The sequence below is a fragment of the Colobus angolensis genome, unplaced genomic scaffold (genome assembly GCF_000951035.1).
Source record: "Colobus angolensis palliatus isolate OR3802 unplaced genomic scaffold, Cang.pa_1.0 Scaffold142, whole genome shotgun sequence".
Lineage (NCBI taxonomy): Eukaryota > Metazoa > Chordata > Mammalia > Primates > Cercopithecidae > Colobus > Colobus angolensis.
The window spans coordinates 2864898-2887701 of NW_012114511.1; the positions used below are offsets into that span (position 1 = coordinate 2864898).

The 22804-nt window shown below is 43.7% G+C and overlaps 1 protein-coding gene across 3 annotated transcripts in view; it reads right to left on the minus strand.

The window, feature by feature from the left end:
* Positions 1 to 22804, minus strand: part of KLHL3 (kelch-like family member 3) — a 124105-nt gene that overhangs the window by 59941 nt on the left and 41360 nt on the right. For all 3 annotated transcript variants that reach the window (XM_011935266.1, XM_011935268.1, XM_011935267.1), the window contains exons 5-6: positions 19966 to 20128; positions 6995 to 7104 (exon numbers count right to left, since the gene is read on the minus strand). In XM_011935266.1, coding sequence (XP_011790656.1) covers positions 6995 to 7104; positions 19966 to 20128 — 273 coding nt within the window. The remainder of the gene's footprint in view (positions 1 to 6994; positions 7105 to 19965; positions 20129 to 22804) is intronic.

Genomic DNA, 22804 nt, shown 5'->3' on the forward strand with positions numbered 1-22804 from the left:
TGGCACAAGTATACATATGTAACAAGCCTGCACGTTATGCACATGTACCCTAGAACTTAAAGTATAATAAAAAAAAAAAAGATTACACACACACACAAAAAAAACTGATCTTTATGAAGAGACTTGGATCCTAAAAAAAATTTAAAAAAAAAAGTTCTTGTAATACTGTCTTTATGGGATACCGTTAGGCAAATACTGACTTCAAGAAGAAAGTTCTCATTCCTTAAATCTCTTCACAGACTCCTACCCCATTCCCAGCCTCATCTCCCACCATACCCCATTGAAGATCCTTGATTCGCATCACAGAGGTTACTTGTCTCCCCAAGAACAAGCTATTCCAAACTTCCAAGTCTTCCGTAGGAACAGTCCTACTATTCCTCCAACCTAAATGGCTTTCCAAAATTCTACTCTCATTCTCCAAACTTTAGCTCAAAGATTCTCTTTTCCATGATGTCTTTCCTATCCAACAACCTGGAATAAATATTCCACATGCTTTCCTTGAACTATAATTATAAGCAATTATTTCTCTTGGCCACATACTGTGGACACATGTTTTCAGTATGTCTGCCCACCAGACTATGAGCCCCTGAATAGTAATGACTAGCTGTCACTCATCTCTGTACCCCTCATCAGGGTGGGGATCCATTAATAAGGAGCGGGCCTTGGGAGGCAGACACACACAGCTTCACATCATGGAGCTATCTACTGTTAATGAGCTGTGTCACCTCTCTGACCCTTAGTTTCTTCCTCTGCAAAATGAAGACAGTAATCTCTGCCTTGCAACTTGTTGTGAGGGTTAGAAATGATGTTCTGAACGTCATGCTGGACAGGAAAAATCAGACACAAAAGCACACACGCACCATTGTTCAGTTTATATAAACTTCCAAAACGGGTAAAACTCATCCAAGGGGTGAGAAGCCAAGAAGGTAGGTGCCCTTCCCAGGATAGGGGGTAGTAACTGGAAGGGGGTTCTGGGGTTTGTTTCTTGATCTGGGTGCTAGTTATGTGGGTACTTTGTAAAACGTTTAGTTGTATACTTTATTTGTTTACTTCTCCATGAACTTACTTCAATACAAGCTTCCTGTTTAAAAAAAAAAAAATGATGTGTGAAATGTACCTGGAGAACACTGGTTGGTCATGGTAGATTTGGGGGCACAGTGCTGTGGTATTCTGTGCATGGGTGTCCTTTGGGAGAACACCCATTCTGTGCATGGGTGTTCTCCCAAAGGAGAACAGTAAAAAGAGTAACACCAAGGTAGGGCGTTAACAGATCACTGTTGGCAAGCTGAGAAGCTGGCAACTCTGATAACCTCAGAGTAAGGCAGGGCTGCCAACAGCTCGGCCTAGGCAGCAGGGTACACCTGCTCAGTCACCTGGCAATGCCTCCACAGCAATCATGTAAGCCCAGGCCACCGGCCGAGGCTCTCCAGCCTGCCTCCCACAGCCTGCCTCCCACAGCCTGCCTCCCACAACCACCTGGCTGGAAAGGCAAGGAATTCAGACAGAAGGGCATGGAACACCAATGATCCTAGGAGACAAGGGCCCAGTTGCTCCCAAGAAATAAGGTATCAGAATTTGACCTGTAAAATGCAGTTTAAGGAGACAACAGCACATTTTAAAATGTGATAGTGCAAAGAGAAAGTAACCTATAGTTCTTATTCCAGAACATACTTAACACTAATTTTTTAAAGAGACTTAATAAATTTCTCCCTGACTGGTATCTAAAATGCAGGCCATTTCCCTGTTAAGACTCACTCAGAGGTGTCTCTGAAAAGCCTCAATAGTGTTTCATAAGAAGACATGGGATCTTGAGATGGAGAAATATATTTACCAGCTAGGAAAGCCAAGATTCAAAGAAGGCCAGTAAGTTGCTAGGTCCCACAGCAATTCAACGGCAAAACTGCACTCGAACTCAGGAGTCATATCTCTTTCCTTAGAGTGGATTTGTCCCAGAAGGTTGTTTACACTGCCCCTGGGTCACTGGTCACTGAGGATGTTCATGGCCAGAGCTGAACTTTGTGTCTCAAAGGGAAATACAATAAACATGCCGTCAGCTCACAGGCTTAGTCCTGACCCCTCAACACCCACCATGTGGAAGAATCAGATGCCTTGCTTTAATCTTCTTGGCTTTGTCCTCAGAGTAGTGGAGTGTATGATAGATGCACCTGACAGCAATAACTTAAGCATACCCTGAGAATGACTCTACGGTCTACAAAGAATGTGTATTCAGTGTTCCAAGCTAAGGAATCAAGAACCTGGAGATTCATTCTTTATCTATGAAGAACATCTGAACCCCAGCCCATCCTGGGAAATGCAGGCCATATCGGGGATTGAGGCCCTTTGTTTTGTGTTAAATGAAGGTTGCCAGGTGAAGGTCACCAGCAGGAGGGTGTTAAGTGAAAATGCTATATAAACTGCATGCATTTTACAAGCAGTTGCAATTTCCTGTCCAGCCTGCCACCACTGGACAGCCTGGTATGTAAGTGCCCTCAATAAACCCTAAGTCTTGTTCGCTGCCTCCGGGCCTCTTCTTCAACCTCTTGAACATGGTGCCATCCCTGTTGAAGTCAATAGGGGTCTGGCATGACATGAGGAAAGGGAAGGTCCTACACAATGAACTAGTGATTTTGTGTAACTCCCATCACAACCATTTGACCTCTCTCAATAACAAAAATTCTAAAATAAAAACCACATGAAGGAAAAACAAGAGCAAAAATGGCAAGGATTCATGCCCTCCCCTACCCTCTAATTCCCCTATCTGTCCTTATTATCTAGAAAACTGTTAAAATTATTCCCGTAACCTCAGCTGGCTCAGTGCAGAGTCCAGCCCCAGTGTGCCTCAATCCGTTGGGGGAACATCTGCTGAGTCCTTCCATGGCACCTCCTGGGGCACTGAGTCAGGCACTGTGTGTGATACAAAGATGACTAAGGTACCCTCACAGCCCTCAAGGTATTTGAGAGCAGTAGAGGAGATAAGGAATAGGAATGGGCAAAAGTAAGTGATGTTGGAAGAAGAACAGTCTCTGCGCTCTGGGAGGGGTCCAGGCAGGGCTGGGGACACTGGGGAGCATGAGGTCACAATCACTCTCTGACTCTGCTAGGCACTGGGCCCCAGGTCACGCCAACAGCCCAGACCAATATGGGTACTGGGAAGACTTCCCCTTAAGAAAGGCCCCAGTCAACAGTTATGACTACTACTAGGAGCAGTACTAGTAGTAATAACCATAATAATAGCAGCAATAACAACAGTATCTTACAGTAATGAACACTTCCTCTATTCTAAACACTTTTCATATATCATCCCATTTAATCCTCATAACCTTACAAGATAGATACTATACTACCATTATTCACCTTTTACAGATGAGAAAACTGAGCCATAGGGAGGTTCTTTTATTCATTCTTTCAACAGCTATTTTTTCAGTGTCTACCATGAACCTGATACCACTCCAGCAGCGACAAGCAGACAGACAAAATTCCTGTCTGTCTACTTGTATATGGCACATACATTCTTGTGGGAGATAAACAACTTGCCAAGGGTTCTCAGCTTGTTTAAATAGGGAACTCAAGGTTCAAACTCAACCCCTCTGACTGTAGAACTCATACTTGCAAACTCCCAAAATGAAAGCTGCCTGTTACTTATACTCATCGTTAATAGTAAAATATTACATTTCCTCTATTTTAAGATGCATGTGTTTTTTACATGTTAGTGTCTGAAATCTGGCTTCATTTTATAATATATGTTCAAAGAAATCTGTGGGCTGTGCGCAAAGTAAGTCATAATTGCTGTTATGCTGTTAAGTGTGGATTTAGCGGAACACAAGATATTTGATTACCAACCCAGTTGAGTTTTCTGCAACTGTTAACATTATATGCCATTGAATTTTAACTTAAGATCCCTAATATTACTTCAAATACATTTTAAAATTCTACTATAAAACACTATTGAAAGGAAAGGTTATTATGCATGCAAGAGATCGCTTATCACACACAATGTAATTAAAGGGAGTAGAAATCACTAAATCTCCTGGAGCAGACACAGAATTTTCAAAGCCTAAAGGACTAGCATTAAAATGAAAAACATCCAATTGTCAGAAGCTTCCAGCTATTTAACTTCCAGCAAGACATGATCAATTATGGAGAAATAAAACTATGAAGTTAGCCAAAGAGAAAATGTAGACCAAGCCCCACTATTCTTTGATAAACCTCAAAATTATAATGCCAACCTTAACGGCACTAAAGGGATCAACATCATGAAAAGCAGCACATAATTCTGAAATTACATATAAGTTCCAAGAAGCAAATATGAAATAGAACTTGGTTAATGTGAAAAATACCTATACTCCAAATTCTGGCTATACAGAAAGAGCAACTCATATGTAAGCATATGAATTATTGAGCAACACTGCAAACAATTTTTAAGTGCATACATTTAAAGTCATGCTTCTTTGTTTCTGGAAAGATATAATTAACTCAATGGCATATTTTACCATTATCAATGGCAAAATTGATACCATTATCATTATTAATGGTGCCTAAAAACAGATGATTGTGGGCCGGGCGCGGTGGCTCAAGCCTGTAATCCCAGCACTTTGGGAGGCCGAGATGGGTGGATCACGAGGTCAGGAGATCGAGACCATCCTGGTCTACATGGTGAAACCCCGTCTCTACTAAAAAATACAAAAAACTAGCCGGGCGAGATGGCGGGCGCCTGTAGTCCCAGCTACTCGGGAGGCTGAGGCAGGAGAATGGCGTAAACCCGGGAGGCGGAGCTTGCAGTGAGCCGAGATCGCGCCACTGCACTCCAGCCTGGGCAACACAGCCAGACTCCGTCTCAAAAAAAAAAAAAAAAAAAAAAAACAGATGATTGTGGCAATTACAATGACAACTGCCATTTATTGAGCACCTGTCAAACATTCTATTTGGTATTTTATATCCATTATCTCTAAGCCTCATGACAACTCTATAGAGGAGGGACTCAGAATTCCCATTTTAAATTTAAGGAAACTAAGGTTGAAAGAGACTAGTGACTTCTCAAAGTCATATAGCCAGAAAGCAGACACTAGAACCAGGTTTGCCTGCATCCAAAGCCCAAGTGGTTTTCAGGGCACTATAATGCCTCTCCCTATTAACAATCCACCCCTACTCCCACCCAGACACAGCAAGCACAGATTAGCCTTCATGTGCAGAAAACTTTCTATGATCTCAAGAGCAGGATGGGCCCGCATGAATTCAAAGTAACAGGGTCCCCCACTCTCAACCCACATACCCCAGGATGATTCAAATTCTGCTGTTTATATGAGTGCTTCCATTTTCTCACCCTACACTTAGAACATAATCAAGGGGGCCCCAAATAGACCAACTGTCTCAACATTCACATAGCCAGTCAACTGACTGGTTCATTCCTTCCAGTTGTGCCAATTTGCTAGCAAAATCAGAACAGATAGTGAATATGCTTGGTAAGAAGGAAGGGCATCCTCTCAGTTTCTGACTTTAAGGCAGGAAGGGTCCTATGTGCACATATGCATTCAAGGAGGCTGAGGCCTCCCTGAGCCTAAGGGAGAGTCCAGTTGATTGTGCCAGTTACCTTCTGGGGATCCATTGCTAATCTCAGGGAAGCCCACAGTTTTAACAAACGACTGTTTTTCTTCTTGATCAAACTTTTCCAGGATGGCAGGCAGGAGTTCGTGAATTTTACCCCATTCTCTGGACATGTGAATACAATTTCATCTCGTATATAAAATTCTTGTCAATGTTTCTCCTGAAATATTCCCTCAAGAAAGAGCCTCAAGCTTGGATGCAAAGAGTGAACTAAGACATTCAAAAAACATTTATTGAGCATCTCTGAGGGTACAGAAAGGAATAAGATGTAGTCCCTACCATCAAGGAACTCAGTTGAATGTGGGAGGAGGATCAGCTCAGAACTAACTATGTACAATGAAAAGGAGAACAAGGTGAGTGTTATCCTGAAACACAGAGGAGGAAGGGATTAATTCCAGGTGCAGGGTAAATAATAAACTGGGCTAATACTGATTGAACACCTACTAGGTACCAAGGACTACACCAGGCATTTTACATATATTATCCAAATTAATTGCCCTGTGGAATATGTTCTAATACTATAATCCTCACTTTACAAAATGAGGAAACAAAGAAGAGGCAAAGTACCTCACCCAAGGTCACATAACTAATTTGTAAATACTGGAGCTGAGATTTGGACCCTGCTAGCCAACACCGAAGCTCACGTTATTTTCACTATAGTAGACTACATCTACCAGCATAGAGACATTTTTCCTGGTAGAAGAGGAATCTGAATTTGCTTCCTCTTCTGTAATGTGGGGACAATAGCAATGCCTGCTTCACCGGGTTATCGTAGAGGGAATGAGCCCAAGAACATAAAGCACTCAGCACAGCGTTTGGCAAACTGTAAGTGTTCAGTAAATAGTGGCAGCTTTGTCGTCACCATCATCACTGTCATTTCTTCTCTAAAGAGTCTAGAATGTAGCCGTCATGAGCCAGAAAGCCTTTTTTTAAAAAAATTTTTAAAGGAATTTAAAAGAAAAAAAGCTGTTGTTTTTCTCTGAAAGAAAAGAAAAGATTGGCCGGGCGCAGTGGCTCACACCTGTAATCCTAGCATTTTGGGAGGCCAAGGCGGGCAGATTGCCTGAGGTCAGGAGTTCGAGGTCAGTCTGGTCAACATGGTGAAACCCTGTCTCTCCTGAAAATACAAAAAATTAGCTGGGTGTGGTGGCAGATGCCTATAACCCCAGCTACTCAGGAGGCTGAGGCAGGGGAATCACTTGAACCTGGGAGGCAGAGGTTGCAGTGAGCCAAGATCTCACCATTGCACTCCAGCCTGGGCGACAGAGCAAGACTCCATCTCAAAAAAAAAAAAAAGGAAAAGAAAGAAAGAAAAGATCTCACCAAACCACAAGTCCTTCCCATGACCACCTGACGAGTGAAGTTCCTGTTTCCCCAATGAGCCACATCATACCTTCTCTTCTGAAGAAACGGTCAGCTTGTCGCTGGATATCAAGCTGCACACCTGGTCCAGACTCAGGCTAAGAAATTCTTCTCCTAGCATCACCTCTGGAAAGTGTTGCTCTGTTCCAAAAACAAAGCAGAACAAAACAAAGTTATAACACACTCCTGCCCTTCCAAGACAATCTGTGGGATTCACAGTAGAGTCCTGGAGGGGGCTGGGGAGGCCATGGAGGGAAAGGGAGTAAAACAAAGACAGAGACATCATGGCTGGAGGGAAACTTGCCTTTTAATTCAGCAGTGATGGCATCCACTATGATCCTCTGTCCTGAACATCAACACAGACGAAAATGGGGCAGACAGATCTGAGTTTGTATTTTTTCCATGCTCCATGAGATTAATAATAGCATTGCAGAAAAGCCTCACTGGGACCTGCCTCCATAATTGAGCTCATTTCCCCTCAGAGTGCAAGCTGGTGGAGTTGCAGACAGTACACCCTGAAGCTCAGCCAAACAAAAATGGGTCAGAACTGTTGTGTGTCTGAGAGATCTCTGGGGGTTCTTATAGGAAGTCAACATTAGAAAGTCAGAAGATGGGATCATTCTTTCTTGCCCAAAGTCAAGCCTACCATTGTGAGTCTCTGGTTCATGAGGAGGACCAATTAAGCATTCATCCAGGTGTGGTGGCAACAAGGTGACCCTACCACCCCTAGAACAGCGGACGGAGCCAGGTCTATGGAACTGTAAGAGGGGAATGTGGTGACAACTAGAATAAGATAAAACCCACAGGCCTGAGGTCACAGAAGGGAAATGCCAGGAACAATTCCCACCCTGACATTTTTCCAGGTCATCATACTGCTATTAGAGAATTCTATTCACTGAAATGTCATCTACTTCAGAAAGAAGGAGCCTAGGTTCAAATCCTGGCTTTGCCATTTATGATTATGTTTTTGTGCCAACAGCATCATTGCTATGTTGCCCAGGTTGGTCGTGATCTCCTAGGCTCAAGCGATACTCCTGCCTCAGCCTCCTGAATAGCTGGGACTATAGACACAAGCCACTGCACCTGACTTCATTAACTTCATAAAAATCAAACAAATAATTTAAGATTTAAATCATTTCTTGTGAAAATCATTTTTAACTTTCTATATTGAAATAATTTCAGACCCAAAGAATTCTCACACAAATTTCTACCTTCAGCCAGATTCCCTAAACGTGAATAGTTTACTCTCAAATACTGAGTTATAAACAATATTTTCCATCTTCCACTGGACAAAAAGGGCTCCCCACTTGCTCCACACCAGCCTATTGATATGACCATGGTCACAACTAAAGGTTGTCCATCTTGAAACTCAGAAATGTTTACACATAACAAGACGAATCTGAAAGTCAGTTTCTTTATGAAGGGAACCAACTGTCAACATCAACACGGTAAGAAGCTGGTCTTTGCTTCTCTGTATATCAATACAAAAAAAAAGCCTTTAATTTTTAAGTGAAACATTCAAAAAACCTTCTTAACTATGGAAATATTTAAGACTCGATGGTATTATTTTTTAAGTGTTCATTGCTAAAGATCTTAAAATAAAAGCAAGAGAGCAATCTGCTTTGGATGGTAAGAATTTATTCTTGGGCTGGAGGCTGGGAAAGTACTGGATTCTCCCTCCATGCCCTTTCTGATCCAAGAAGTCTTTGAACCACAGTCCCCTGTCAATTGGTAACACCCAAGAAACAGCAGATAGAAAAAGCAGTCACCACACAAGCCACCACACCATGAGCAAGCACAGGACATTGAGGCTCTCTGGACCAGCCACAGCTGAGCTCAGCAGGACCACAAGGTTCTAAGGAGAGTCCCTCACACCAGCACCAATATCTCTGGCCCAGAGCCACATCTGGCCTTTCCACATGTATCTTTGGCTGACCAAAAACCTGACAGCTGGAGACGGGAAAAGAACAAGAGGAGGTAAGAAAGTAAAATTCTATGCTGTAAAATAAAAATTTCCTTAGAGCTCATAAGGCTGTAGATAGGCTTAGATTTTAAAAGGGAAGATAAAAGAAGTGCAGTAATGTATATTCTAGGTGATATGGGGAACAAATTAGAAATCCTTAAAGATAAATCAAGACAGAAAGTAGTCAGCACCCCACCTCCATCTCTCTGTCCCTCCCCTGCTGCAAGGTTTGAATCTAAACCCCTTCTTTCTGAAGTGGGCCGTTTCTCTGCCCATCTGGAACCTTCCATTGAAATCCCATTCAGAAATCCTCCCAGGAAGCAGTATCTAGTGGGGAGGGGGCAACAAGAGAAATAGCAGGCAGCAGCTTCTCACCCAGGGCTGGCACCCAGGGATCTGTGAGGTTTGTAGGGCATAAGCGGAAAGAGACAAAGAAAGGGATCAAAGAGGAAAATGCCTTCCCTTTTCCATTTAGTCTGAGGAGACAGGGGTAACCCCCAAAGTCTTTGAACTAGGGTCCCCTCTCTGTTAGCAACACTCAAGAAACAACAGGATAGAAAAGACAGAAACAGGATGCTCCAGCTAACTCCATTTCCTGGGAAATAGGATTTCCCCAGAAGACTTTGTATTCCAGTCAGCCCTCTCCACAGCTGCTTCCTGGAAAGAACCCACTTTGCTCCCAGAAGATACCTTCCTGAATCATCTTCTATTTTGAACAACTATTTGGGTTTTTTGTTTTGTTTTGTTTTGCTTTGCTTTTAATGTATTAATGGAGAATGTAGTAAAGAGCCTTGGCTAAAGGGTCAGAAGACCTGGGCTCATGTCTACAGTCACTTCTTCCCAGGCTTTGCCATCCATTTTATGAAGGATGAATATTACCAGCCTGTGTTCCCACTTTCCAAAGTCCGGTTCTGTGAGCCGTAACACTTTTTTTTTTTATTTTTTTTGAGATGGAGTTTCGCTCGTCGCCCAGGGTGGAATGCAATGGCACAATCTTGACTCACCGCAACCTCCGCCTCCCAGCCTCCCGAGTAGCTGAGATTACAGGCGTCCACAACCACGTCCAGCTGATCTTTTGTATTTTCAGTAGAGACAAGGTTTCACCATGTTGGTCAGACTGGTCTCGAACTCCTGACCTCAGATGATCCACCCGCCTCAGTCTCCCAAAGTGCTGAGATTACAGGTGTGAGCCACTGCGGCCAGCAGCACCGCTCTTTAACAGAAAAGATTTTCTGTATAATCAAGATATCCCTTGGAGCCAAGCACAGTGGCTCACACCTATTATCCTAACACTTTAGAAGCCTGTGCAAGAAGATCATTTGAGGCCAGGGGTTCAAGACAGGCCTGGTCAATAAAGTGAGGCCCCCTCTCTATTAAAAAAAAAAAAATGTAACACATCCTTTGGAACTGCAGGTCCTATGGGCAAGGCTGTGCACCTGCAAGATCTTAGAGACCAAATTTAATTCTATCGAATTCAGCAAACTGTCCAGTGATATAGGTTATTCAGTTCCTTGAGGCTGCAGGTTTCCCATATATTAAATGGAAATAATAATAGTACATATCTCATAAAGGTGATGTGGGCATTAAATAAAGAAATAGATGTAACTCACATTTACTGAGTCCACTGCAGGTGCTAGATAACTCATAATGTATGATGTATCAAATGCAGCATTTCTTCAAAAATGAAGAAACTAGAACTGATGTCTACAAGCAGCCTACTGCCTCACAAGCAAGACAAGACAAGGCACCAATAACTCCATCCCAAAGTCTACCTCTCACATGACTGAGAGAGGTACTTTCAGTACAAACAAAGACAGGGAACAGGAAAATTCAGAGCATGTGTAAAGAACAGTAATAGTGAAGTCTAGCTAGAACCTAGGTGATGTCTTCATTCGTCCAACAAAGGTTTGCTGAGCACTCCCTAAGTATGAGGAGCTCTGCCCGGCTTTTGGAGATGCAATGGAGAGGCAGACAAGGCTAGATTCTGGGGGAAGGATGCATGTGCCGGGGGCATAGTACCTTTTAACCATGGGCTAGCCCTTGAAGGGTAACTCTCCAATAATAACTAACTTTTCTTATCGTTTCGTGTCTTTTTCTTAAAGAGAAGTGGACACAGAGAAAAATAAGTCAGTTAATTAAGGGTTCTAGTTAAGAGTCCTAGTTAACCGGGCTTTACTATAAGTAACAAATATTGTTTAAGTTCCATGTCCTGCTTGGTGAAACACAATGAGTATGTTCCTGTCCACGTGGATGGGAAATTATGGAGAAGAGGAAGAGGCACCATATAACTTTCAGTCTTTTCCCCATCCAAGCAACACAAACGTATCTTCCCAATGTTAAAAGGATGATAAAATTTGGGTGATACATTCCCAGGCAAGGGCTTTCTCTGAGGATACAGTTGCATCTCGGAGAAAGTTGAGGCCATTTCCTAATACTAGCTAACACCATTCTAAGCATTTTACATATATTATGTCTCTCAATCCCCACAAAAGCCCTACTAAAGTGAGTATCAACATTCCCATCTTACAGATGGAGAAACAGAAGCTCAGAAAGTCTAAGACCTGTGCTTAGGTTTACAGAACAGTAAACCTGGTAGAGCCAGGTTTTGAAACCAAGACTGCCCAATTGTAATAACAAATATTCTGATGAGTATCTTAGGTACCAAGATAAACACCAATCCTGAGCAGTCCACTGGAGTAAAATTCAACATAAACATCATAAAACCTTAAGAATCCCTCTTGGGGTGCTGGACATAGAAGGAGACAGAGAGAGGCATAGACAGAGGATATGTATCTAAAAACCTTTTTTGGGGGGAAAAAATAGAATAATCTTAGTCCCTCAATTCCTAACTTCTTGGCATTTTGGAGTCAGTTCCGGGTTCAAATCTCAGACCTAACCCCGGAATTAAGATATTTCCCTAATCCCTCCATCCACTAGGCCAGAGGAAATGATAGTCTTTGGGGTTCCCAAAGCCCCTCAAACAAGAAATAACAATCATATCCCTAATCACCCTGCTTTATTACATGAATCTTTCTATTCTATTGGGACTGGGAGCCCCATGAGGTCAGGGACCAAGTCTGTGTTATTTGAAGTTGAATTCTCAGTTTCCAGCATAATATCTGTATATATTGAGTTCTAAAATTATTACTGCACTTTCCTGACTGTTCTTCAAGACTGCCTAGGGCTCAGGCAACCTCTCAAGCTAGCCCCAGGACTATTCCTCTCTCTTCATGGAATGAAATAAACCTAAACCTTTGATCTGGTTCATCTAACCTACAAGCTTAGAACAAACGGAATGATGACCCATCTGTGACTTCCTTGACCTGCACAGATAAAATAAACCCCATAAGAGCCATAATTCCCAGGGCCAGCAGCCCCAGGGAACAGGTGTGAGCCTCTGAACTGAACCACAGGTCACACCCTCAGGACAGACTGGCTGGCACAGGTGGACACACAAACAAAATGGAAACATTTTGGCAGGGTGAAAAAATAAAACCACAGAACTGCCTTAAAACCCTCTCTTCTGCCCCTTATTACTCTGTTTTTAGAGGCCAGAGGCAAACTTTCTTGAATCAATATTTAGCTTTCCAGGCTCACAGTTTCTCTGCTCTAGGGAAAAGGCTCAGCTCCCACAGGGAAGTAACAGAGACCTACCTTGATCTCTTCTCAGAAGGGTCATGACCACCAGCCCTCAGACTCTAAATATTATTACCTCCACACTCCCTGGGAAGGCAGGAAATAGCTCTCTTTCTATGTTGCCTTACTCCAGAAATATTATGTGTTGTCCTCTTTCTCCTCTCTTTCTCTCTCTCTCTCTCTCTCTCTCTCTCTCACACACACACACACACACACACACACACACATGCACACACACAGCCAAGGGCCATAACAGTGCTATTGATTCAACAGTGAGGTTCCCCATAACCCAGAAAATGGAACAAGGGAAGTTTCCTAAAATCCTAACAAAGAGCAAGCAATGAAACCTATCTGTGTCTGCACTACTGCCTCATTTGCCACCTTCAAATTAGATGCAGAAAATCCAAGAGAGGCAGGAGTGAGGCAACCATCATGGAAAATAGGCTGGGCTGGTCTGGGTGGGTGAGAAATAAGTAGCGGGGCTTAGGACACAGACTTCTGTAGTCAGCTGGCCTCCCTCTGGCTCTGCCACTTACAAGCTGTTAATATATGATCTTGGACAAGTTACTAAACCTCGCTGGGGTTTCAGTTTCTTCACCTATAAGCTGAGAAAATAATAACTATCTCTTATACTTAAGTGAACAAAATGAGGCCATGCCTATGAATCATGTAGCACCATTCCTGGCACCTAGCAAGTGTTCAAAACTGATAGAAATGCCCATCATTATCATCATCATTATTTCATGGTGACAAGTTAGCAGCAGCAATTTTAGAAGAGGACTCTCACTGAGTCAGAGATTTATGTTTTTTAATGCTTTTCCAAATTTTTCTGCTGCCCTTAATTTAATTACTTCATTCCATGATCTCAAATGACTCAATCAATCAAAAAAAGGCCATTTCTCTCCATGAGCACGTGAAATCCAATGGCTTTTCCATCCCATGGCTGGAGGTTTTCGCTTAGCTTTGGCAGCCTGATGTAAACAACATGTCCAAAGAATTTTAATTGCTACTTCATTAATGAAGTCCCATTAACATCCCTCCCAAACAGCTCTGCTGATGGCCCAGTGCATGGCTGTCCAATTACCAAACAACAAAGTCCCCATAAACCTAAGCCCTGGCCTCTGAGGTTAAAGATTAAGCAGTCCCTGGAAACAACAATAATGAGGTATAAGAAACAGGCTGTGAAAGACACTGGGGTCCATTTCCCAGCTACTAGCTGCCCAGGAAGACTGTGATGCCATTAGCTGAGGCAAGAGTCTGAGCAGTCAGCTTCTAAATGCAGGACCTACCCTCCCTACCCCAGAATAACATATATCATAGCAAAGATCTGGGGGACTTCCCGGAGGGGGAAACTGAATCCAGAGGAAGCAGGAGGGACTGCCACAGCAGGAAGAGACAGGGCCCTTCCAAACAGGAAACGAAATAGGCAGCTGGACATAGAGATGAAGCTTCAGCCCTCACAAAGTTGTGCTCTCCCTGGAAAAGCCAAGGACCTATCAGAAGACAAGAACTGGCTTTAAAATAAAGTCACATTTGCTTAGAGAGTAAGTTGGCAAAATCTATCAAAAAAATTTTTAATGTATACTCTCTTTGATCCAGGAATTATGCTACTAAGATTGTAACCTACAGTTATACTAGCAAGTATACTCCAAAATATTATGTATAAGAATTCTCGGCTGGGCACGGTGGCTCAAGCCTGTAATCCCAGCACTTTGGGAGGCCGAGACGGGCGGATCACGAGGTCAGGAGATCGAGACCATCCTGGCTAACATGGTGAAACCCCGTCTCTACTAAAAAATACAAAAAACTAGCTGGGCGAGGTGGTGGGCGCCTGTAGTCCCAGCTACTCGGGAGGCTGAGGCAGGAGAATGGCATAAGCCCGGGAGGCGGAGCTTGCAATGAGCTGAGATCCGGCCACTGCACTCCAGCCTGGGCGACAGAGCGAGACTCCGTCTCAAAAAAAAAAAAAAAAAGAATTCTCACTGAAGCATTTTAAATAAAAGAAAAAACTGGAAACATTAATGTCCATCAATAGAAGACTGGCTAAATAAATTATACTCCATCCATGTGATGCAGCAGGTTAAAAGAATAAGATATAGCCATACACAAGGGTCTGGAAATAATTGCAAGATTTGTATTGTCAAACAAAAGTACAATGAGTACAGAGTGCTTCTGTTTGTGTAAGTTAAAAAGCATAATATATAAATTCTGTGGGGTTACCAAGGATCTCCCCACTTCAGAGAGACAGCCTGGGAGAAGACTGGCTTTGCATTTTATACCTCTATGTACTGTTTGCATTTTTTGGTCATGAGTATAAATTGCTTTTATTGAATATATTACCTACATTTTTCAAACAATGGTATAGAAATGTATCTGCTAACATGGAAAGACATTCAGAATATACTGCTACCAAGTTTTTTTAAGAGATAGGGTATCTTGCTATGTTCCCCAGGCTGGACTCAAATTCCTGGGCTCAAGCTCTACATGATAGCTTGAGCTATCAACCTCAACCTCCCAAGTAGCTGGGACTACAGGCACCTGCTACTGTACCTGGCTAGAATTTTTTTAAACTGGAAAGCATACATATACAATGAAAAAGATCTGGAAGGATACACATCAAGGTGCTGCTGGCAGTTCTCTCTGGGTAGGATTGTGGTATATTCTTCCCACCCGTGTGCTTTTTCTGTAATAGTCAGGGATGAGTTTTTATTAAAATAGCAATAATAACAACAGAAAAAGAAAGCTTTTTAGAGAGGGAAAAGAAAGAGGATTCAGCAGCAAAACTGGAATCTACAGACAAGTGAAGGCAAAGCAAAGCCAGCCAGAAACTGGGAAGAGTAGGGGAGGCTGCACAGAACATACCTGCCTGCAGTAGACATCTAGATAAAGAGAAACCAAAACCAGAAGTACTGGAAATACTTCCTCCCACAAAGTGCATGTGGTCTGCAACAGCAGTGACCTGAGGATTCCTGTCTCTCCTGCCTGGACCCAACTCTGAGGCTCCTTCACTGCAGATGATGAGGCTGGGAGGGAGGCTCCACAGCACAGCCCCAGTGATGTCTACTTCCATAGAATGCTCTCCTCCCTATTCCCCCTGTTCCCCAGATGATCCTGGAAACAGGATAGGATGTGCTACTCCCAGGATAGAGAGGAGAAAATAGGCTCAGGATTATTCAGCTCCAAAGTGTTAGCTGGTCTGATTCCTAGTTCTGATCTGGAAGGTCTCCTTGTAGTTTGTTGGCATGAAATACCTTCTAACTCAAGGCCTGGGTCCAGGGAGGCCTCTGACCACAGAGACCAATGCTTTCCCTTGTGTGTGACCCTAGTGGGTGCCTGCACCCCTGCACTTACAGTAGAGTGAGATCACAGGTCTGTCTCAAGAGGCAGCGATGGCAGAGAACCCCAGGCTCCATCTAAAGTCAGGAGTACAAGGAAAAAAGCAGGCCCACATCAGTGGGTGGGTTCAAGTGTGTAAGCATAGATAATCATTTTCTACTTCTTCTCTAAATACTGCACAATCTAACCTTCATTCTCTTCCTCTAACATCTTTGCATCATGACCTTATCTTCTGCATTATACTACTTTAAAAATATTGCCTCCCTAGTGTGCAGAGCAGAGTGGGCTGCAGAGAAGGCCACCCAGGAGAGGATCACAGGCTCCACAAAGGCCTACATAACAGGGAGGAGACTCTCAGCCTGAAGATCATGCTGACCCAGCCAGGGAAAGTAGGAGGGCCTACTCACTCATGCAGTGAGGGAACAGGCTCCATGTGTCTGGGAGGAAGTCACCCGACAGGGAAGAGAGCACCCACATGGTGCTTCCTCCATCCCAAGATGACAACATACCCTGTGTCTAGGGGATAGCTGGATGTCTGTCTACACTGTCTGGTTGTTGGGATTTGGTGACTACATTGCACAGGCTTCCAGGAACATGCTTTCAATGGAAAATGCCAACTGTAGCCACATGCACTCCTCAGTTACTGATTCACAGGGCGTCCTTATGTCCAAACTGGGCCTAGAAGCTGTAGAATGTAATAAACATTGGCTCTGGAGTCAGCACTGCCTGGGCTTGAATCCTGCCTTCTGTCCCTTCTGTCACAATGTGACCTCAACAAATTACTTCACCTCTCTATGCCCTGGTTTCCTCAGCTATCATATGCATTAAATGGGATGATGCCAATAAAATGCTTAGCATAGGGTACGACCCAAAGGGAGAGCTCAATAAACACTGGCTAAGAATAATTCATCAGGATGTCTGCATACACACACCCATAATGCGGACAGAACTCAATCACTATGACAGCAACAGGACCAAGGAACACCAGAATGATGGATGTGTTCCTAGCTGCATCTGCTGCACTCTCCCACAGATGAGTCTCATCATCATATAGTGAAAGGGGCAAAGGGAGAAAACACAGACGTTGAAAGTTGGGAAAAGACAGGCCAGAAGAGCCTGGGAGCCCTATTAAAGGTGGGGATTCACATTAGAGAAATGCACATCAAAGCTACCAAGTGATACCATCTCACACCAGTCAGGATGGCTATTATTAAAAAGTCAAAAAACAACAGATGCCAGCAAGGTTGCAGAGAAAAGGGAATGCTCATATACTGCGAGTGGGAATGTAAATTAATTCAGCTACTGTGGAAAACAGTCTTGAGATTTCTCGAAGAACTAAAAATAGAACCACCATTTGACCCAGCAACCCCATTACTGGGTATATACCCAAAGGAGAATAAATTGTTCTACCAAAAGACACATGCACACATATGTTCATTAAGCACTATTCGCAATAGCAAAGACATGCAATCAATCTAGGTGCCCATCCACAATGGATTGGATAAAGAAAATGTGGTACATACACACCATGGAATACTATGCAGCCATAAAAAAAGAACAAAATCATGTCCTTTGCAGGAACATGTACACAGCTGGAGGCCATTATCCTAAGTTAATTAACACAGAAACAGAACACCAAATATCATGTTTTCACTTGTAAGTGGGAACTAAACCCCAGGTGCCCATGGACATAAAGATGGGAACAACAGACACTGGGGACTCCAAAAGGAGTAGGGGCAAGGGCTGATAAATTTCCTATTGGGTACTATGTTCACCATCTAAGTAATGGGATCAACAGAAGCCAAAACTCAGCATCACACAATATACAAATGTAACAAACCTGTACAAGTACCTCTTGAATCTAGAATGTAATTTTAAATTTTAAAAAAGGTGGGGATTCAGTATACTCCCCAAACCTCAGACAACCATACCAGCCAATTAGGGTGGGATATGTGCTAGGTGTGCACACACATGTATGCACACACTGTGTGGAAAGAGAGGGCTGGTAAGAACAGATGCAGAAGAAGGAGACAGAGAATTTCTGACATCTAAGCACTCCCCCTTTGCCACCGCACTAGCAAATATTTGTGAAAACAATCTGCAGAGAAAATGTTTGCCTTAGCAAAGAGCTTGGCTCCTGCTAAAGCAAAGCCTTAGCACATCCATCCATCTAGAAAGTGACCTCTTCAAAGGCTTCACTGGGAGCCCTCCCCAGGGCTCCCTAAGCGAAGGTGGAAAGGCAGTGGAGAATATGCAGGGAAAAGAGAGCACAGGAACAGCAGAGAGGCAGAAGGGTCAAGGTTCAGAACCAGAAAGAATCAGCAGGACTCAGAATTGAGGCTACTGGATAATGTCCTTCACAAAAATCATCAAATAAAGACTATCTTTACAAGTCTTCAGAAAGAAGACTTGCTTGTGCCTTCAGAAACAGGCTGCAGGGAGACGTGAGAGTCTCTGCAGGCTCCTGGGGTCAGGGACTTAATCAGAGAGAAAAAGCATGCCAAGGAACAGAGCAAATGCTTGTTGCTTTGTTGACCAAGAGGCTAACACAGCACAGGTAGCTAGCTGGCAGGTGGGCAGCCAGTAGGTCCTCAGCAAATTTCCAGACACTGACTGAACAGGAGGCACTGAACAGAAGAGCAGCCATGACAGTGCTTGAGCAGGGGGAAGAAGGAGGTGCTTTATTGCAAGGGAAGAAGGTAGCCATGACTGAATTTATCAATTTAAATGATCAGACCTATTTCCTAGTCATTCATCATCTTTCCTCAGGCTGGAACAAGTGGCAATGAAGATTTCTTTCCAGCTAGCTAAATAAACATGGTGGACTGAATATAAATGTTCATTTCTACTCCCTCCCAAAACCCCATTAAAATAGAATGACAAACTCTAGCACAGAGAACATCCCCAAGAAAAATAAGTGAACCAACAGATTATCTGATGTATTGAGGACTGTTCTAACAAGAAGTAGTAGTAGAACCATACACTATGCAAGAGAAAAAGACAATTATTAACTCCCTTCTGATTAAAGTTTTCTGATTTAAAAAACACTATAATTGTAATAGATGACTTAGTTCAGTTGTGGAAATTATATTTGGACAATAAAGACGGGGATGGCTGCATGTGTATAAGGGGAAAGTCTGCAAAAGCTCAATCTTATTCTTCTGGAGAAATCAACAAATAATATCTAAAACTAATAAATCAAAGAATAGCAGTTATACATATCATTTTGATAAATGGAGGTGAGTAGTAGATGAAGTAGCTTTTAGCTGGATCAGAACCAGGATTTTAATTCGTTAAGGATTGAAAGTGAGTGGCTCTGGAGCACAAGACTTGGTGTGGAAAGGTGGAGCAAGGCACTCCTCATCATTATAAGCCCTGCAATACTACGTGACTTTTTTTTTTTTTAAGACACAGTCTCGTTGTGTTGCCCAGGCTGGAGTGCAGTGGCGCAGTCTCGGCTCACTGGAAGCTCCGCCTCCTGGGTTCACATCATTCTCCTGCCTCAGCCTCCCAGGTAGCTGGGACTACAGGTGCCCGCCACCACGCCCGGCTAATTTTTTTTTTTTTTTTTTTGTATTTTTAATAGAGACGGGGGTTTCACCATGTTAGCCAGGACAGTCTCGATCTCCTGACCTTGTGATCCACCTTCCTCGGCCTCCCAAAGTGCTGGGATTACAGGCGTGAGCCACCGCGCCCGGCCAGTACGTGACTTTTAAAAGAATGTTCATGGAATACTCAGATAAAAACAAAAGTTTCCTTAATAATAACAAGACCTAGCTCAAGACCTAGCTCAGTTTGCTCTCCCCACCCCCCAAGTCTTCTTGGATCTCCTTCCTCTACTCAAGTGAAAATTATTGTCTGTACCATCCCCTTGGCAATCAATCATTTTCCACTTGGCAATGAGCGAAACTCTCCTATCATTAATTATCTTTCCACCTGTATCCCTACCTAAATCATAGCTGCTTCACAGCAGAGACCACTTCTCATAATCTTTGAGGAGTCTGCAGAAGACCAGGTGATTGGATCCACAAACTCGGAGGAGGTGCAGCAGTCCGGCTCCCCCTTACCTGCATAGGCATTGGCCTGCTGCAGAAGGTCAGTGCAGGTGTGCACATCTGCAAATGCACGGATGCCCAGGCAATTGGTGGGATGCAACTGAGACTGCAGGAAGTCACAGCAGTTCTGCCGAACATCCATGAGCTGCAGCAAGCTGGCTGCCGGAAGCAGCACCTGCAAGAGAAGGTGACATTCTCAGACATTGGATCCTACTGGTAGGCACTCATCCCCCTTTTCCTATCATATCACTTTCATGCTCAAGATCTTTTCATGGCTCTCCACTGCCTGCCCAATAAGTCCAAACTTCCTAACCTGCTTTCCAGCCTTATTTCCCACTACTCTGCACTTCATGGACCCTAAACACCAGCAGATTCTCTGTATCCCTACAGCCATGCTTCCCAGTCGTTAATTCCCTGGGGATCTCACTAAAATACAGATTCTAACTCATTAGGTCTAGGATGGGATCTGAGAGCCTGCATTTCTAATAAGAACCCAAGTGATGCTTGCAGTTGCTGGTCCACAAACCACACTCTAAGTAACAAAACTCTACACACACACACACACACACACACACACACACAATGGTTCTCATGCTGGGCTGCAAACTGGAATTACCTTAAGAGTTTTAAAACTACTGATGCCTGGGTCTTGCCCTAAAAGAATCTAACTTAATAGGTATGGAGTGTGGCCTGGACATTAAGATGGTTTTTAAAGCTCCCTAGGTGCTTCTAATGTACCGCCACATTTGACAGCCACTGCCCCACAACCTTCAGTGTACTGTCCTCATTCAGAAAGGTACTTAATGAATTATTAATTACTGAACATCTATGTGCCAGGCACTAGTTTAGGCTCTGGGATTCAGGGGTAAGCAAGAGAAACCAGATCCTATTCTCCTGGAGCTTAGAGTCTACTGGAACAAGATTCATCCCAAATCCCTCAGGACTCAAGCAACGACACTTTATTCTCCCATCGAACAGATACAAAGCAAAGAACATCTTTGGGTACATTCTTAGAGAAAGGATGGCCAAGTTTCCATTTAAAAGGTCACAGGACACATGACTACTTATACTATATGCTGGAAGACAGAAATAGTTCTTGCTCAGGTATATGTGCATGTGTTTTTCCTAAGGGTCAGGGAAGACTGACTTGAGCAGACCCGCTGGGTGCTCAGACAGCCAACCTCTGTCAAGTTTCCCTAGGACTTTCCCTCAGCTGCTGAAGCCTGCCTCTAGGTCAAGCATACAGGACAAAAGGACAAAGTCCTGTCCCACTTCAGCTCTGCTACCCTGACCTTCACCTATGGAAGCAGCAGATAGTCTGAGAATGATTTTCCAAAAAGAAATTTATTTTAAAAACACACTGCAGAATAGCTTGATTTAAGGCTGCTTATCTTGCGGACCCCGGCATCCACTTCACCCCAAAATAATCCCCTTGCCCCAGTCCATTGCTCTTAGCTGCTGCCCTGGCTCTGAGACAGAGTGACTGAGCCAGCTACACTCTAGCTGTTCCCATCCACAAGGGCTTGCCCAGGAAGATATGGGCTGCAGATGCATTTGTTTTCTTGATTCAGGACACTTAAAAAAGACTTCTTTTTTTTTTAAGTGATTTAAATTCTGGACTCTGACTTTCTCCCAAGACAGCTCTGAGTCCTCAGCTCTGACTCTCATCACTTTTATGTACTCAGGCCAAAAACTCTGCCCCACTGCCCATTTGGAGGCTTTGTCCCTCCACTGGGGTTACCAACAGTCCTAGTTTTTCCAGGACTGGGGGGTTTCCCAGGACTTTCAGGGCTAAAAGTGGGACAGTCAGTCACCCTTCATTATCCCTGCCCACAGACAATAACCACCAAGAGCCTCCACTATCAGTGCTCAAACTCCTGAGCCAAATGCCTACGCTCAACAAGGAAAGCTGCTCCTACCCACAGGCTTACACTTCTCCCTCACGACAGCTGAGTTCTAGAAAATGTACTCCTTTTCCCTTCCTCCACCCTCTCTTCCACTATCCTATATCCCCAGCAGGAAAACAGTAAATTAACACCATGTCTGTGATATTTTCTGAACCACTAATACATTCCTGAGAAAGAAAAAGATAAAATCACCCTCTTCTGAAAGTTTTGGACTATAAATGAACACAGGTAGGATCCAAATCTAACCACCTGAACTCTCTCCCCACTAAGCAGCCACCATCCCCACTAAGCAGCCATCATCCCCACTAAGCAGACATAAACTGGGAAACTCAATTAACCTGTGAGCTTGCTCAGCCTGGCTGAACAGATTCCAGGACCAGATTAGTCTCTGCCTGCTAGTCAAATGGAGATCCATTAACCATTCTTGCTGAATGCACACCAGGAATAAAAAGTTCTGCTCCCAGTCTCCAAATGACCTCCATGATGCCCCCTGGCCAGTATCAGCTGGAGTTAAGACTGGAGTTAAGGCCACAGGTTGACCAATCATGCTGATTTGCCTGGGACTTCGCCATTTTTACTGCTGAAAGTCCCCATTCCAGAAGGCCTCTCACTTCTGGGCAAACTAGGATAGGTGTTCATCTTAGGGAGAAGTAACCTCTAACCAGTGACCCTAAGAAGCCCCGGAGGGAGAGGAAGCCATCAAATGTTGGCCAGCACACACCCTACTCAGAGGTGTGGTAAACTCCAAAAGGGCCAGATGTGAGAAGAGGCAGGAATTCAACAGCAACCCTCTCCCCATCACCCACCACCCAAGAGAATTTCTGAGAGTCCAGTCTGCCCCCAGACTGCATTCCAGTGAGCTCCTCCACCCCGTACACATACACAAGATCATGTCAGTGACACACAGTCCCTTCCCCCTTCCCCTCTTCCAAGGAGACAGCAGC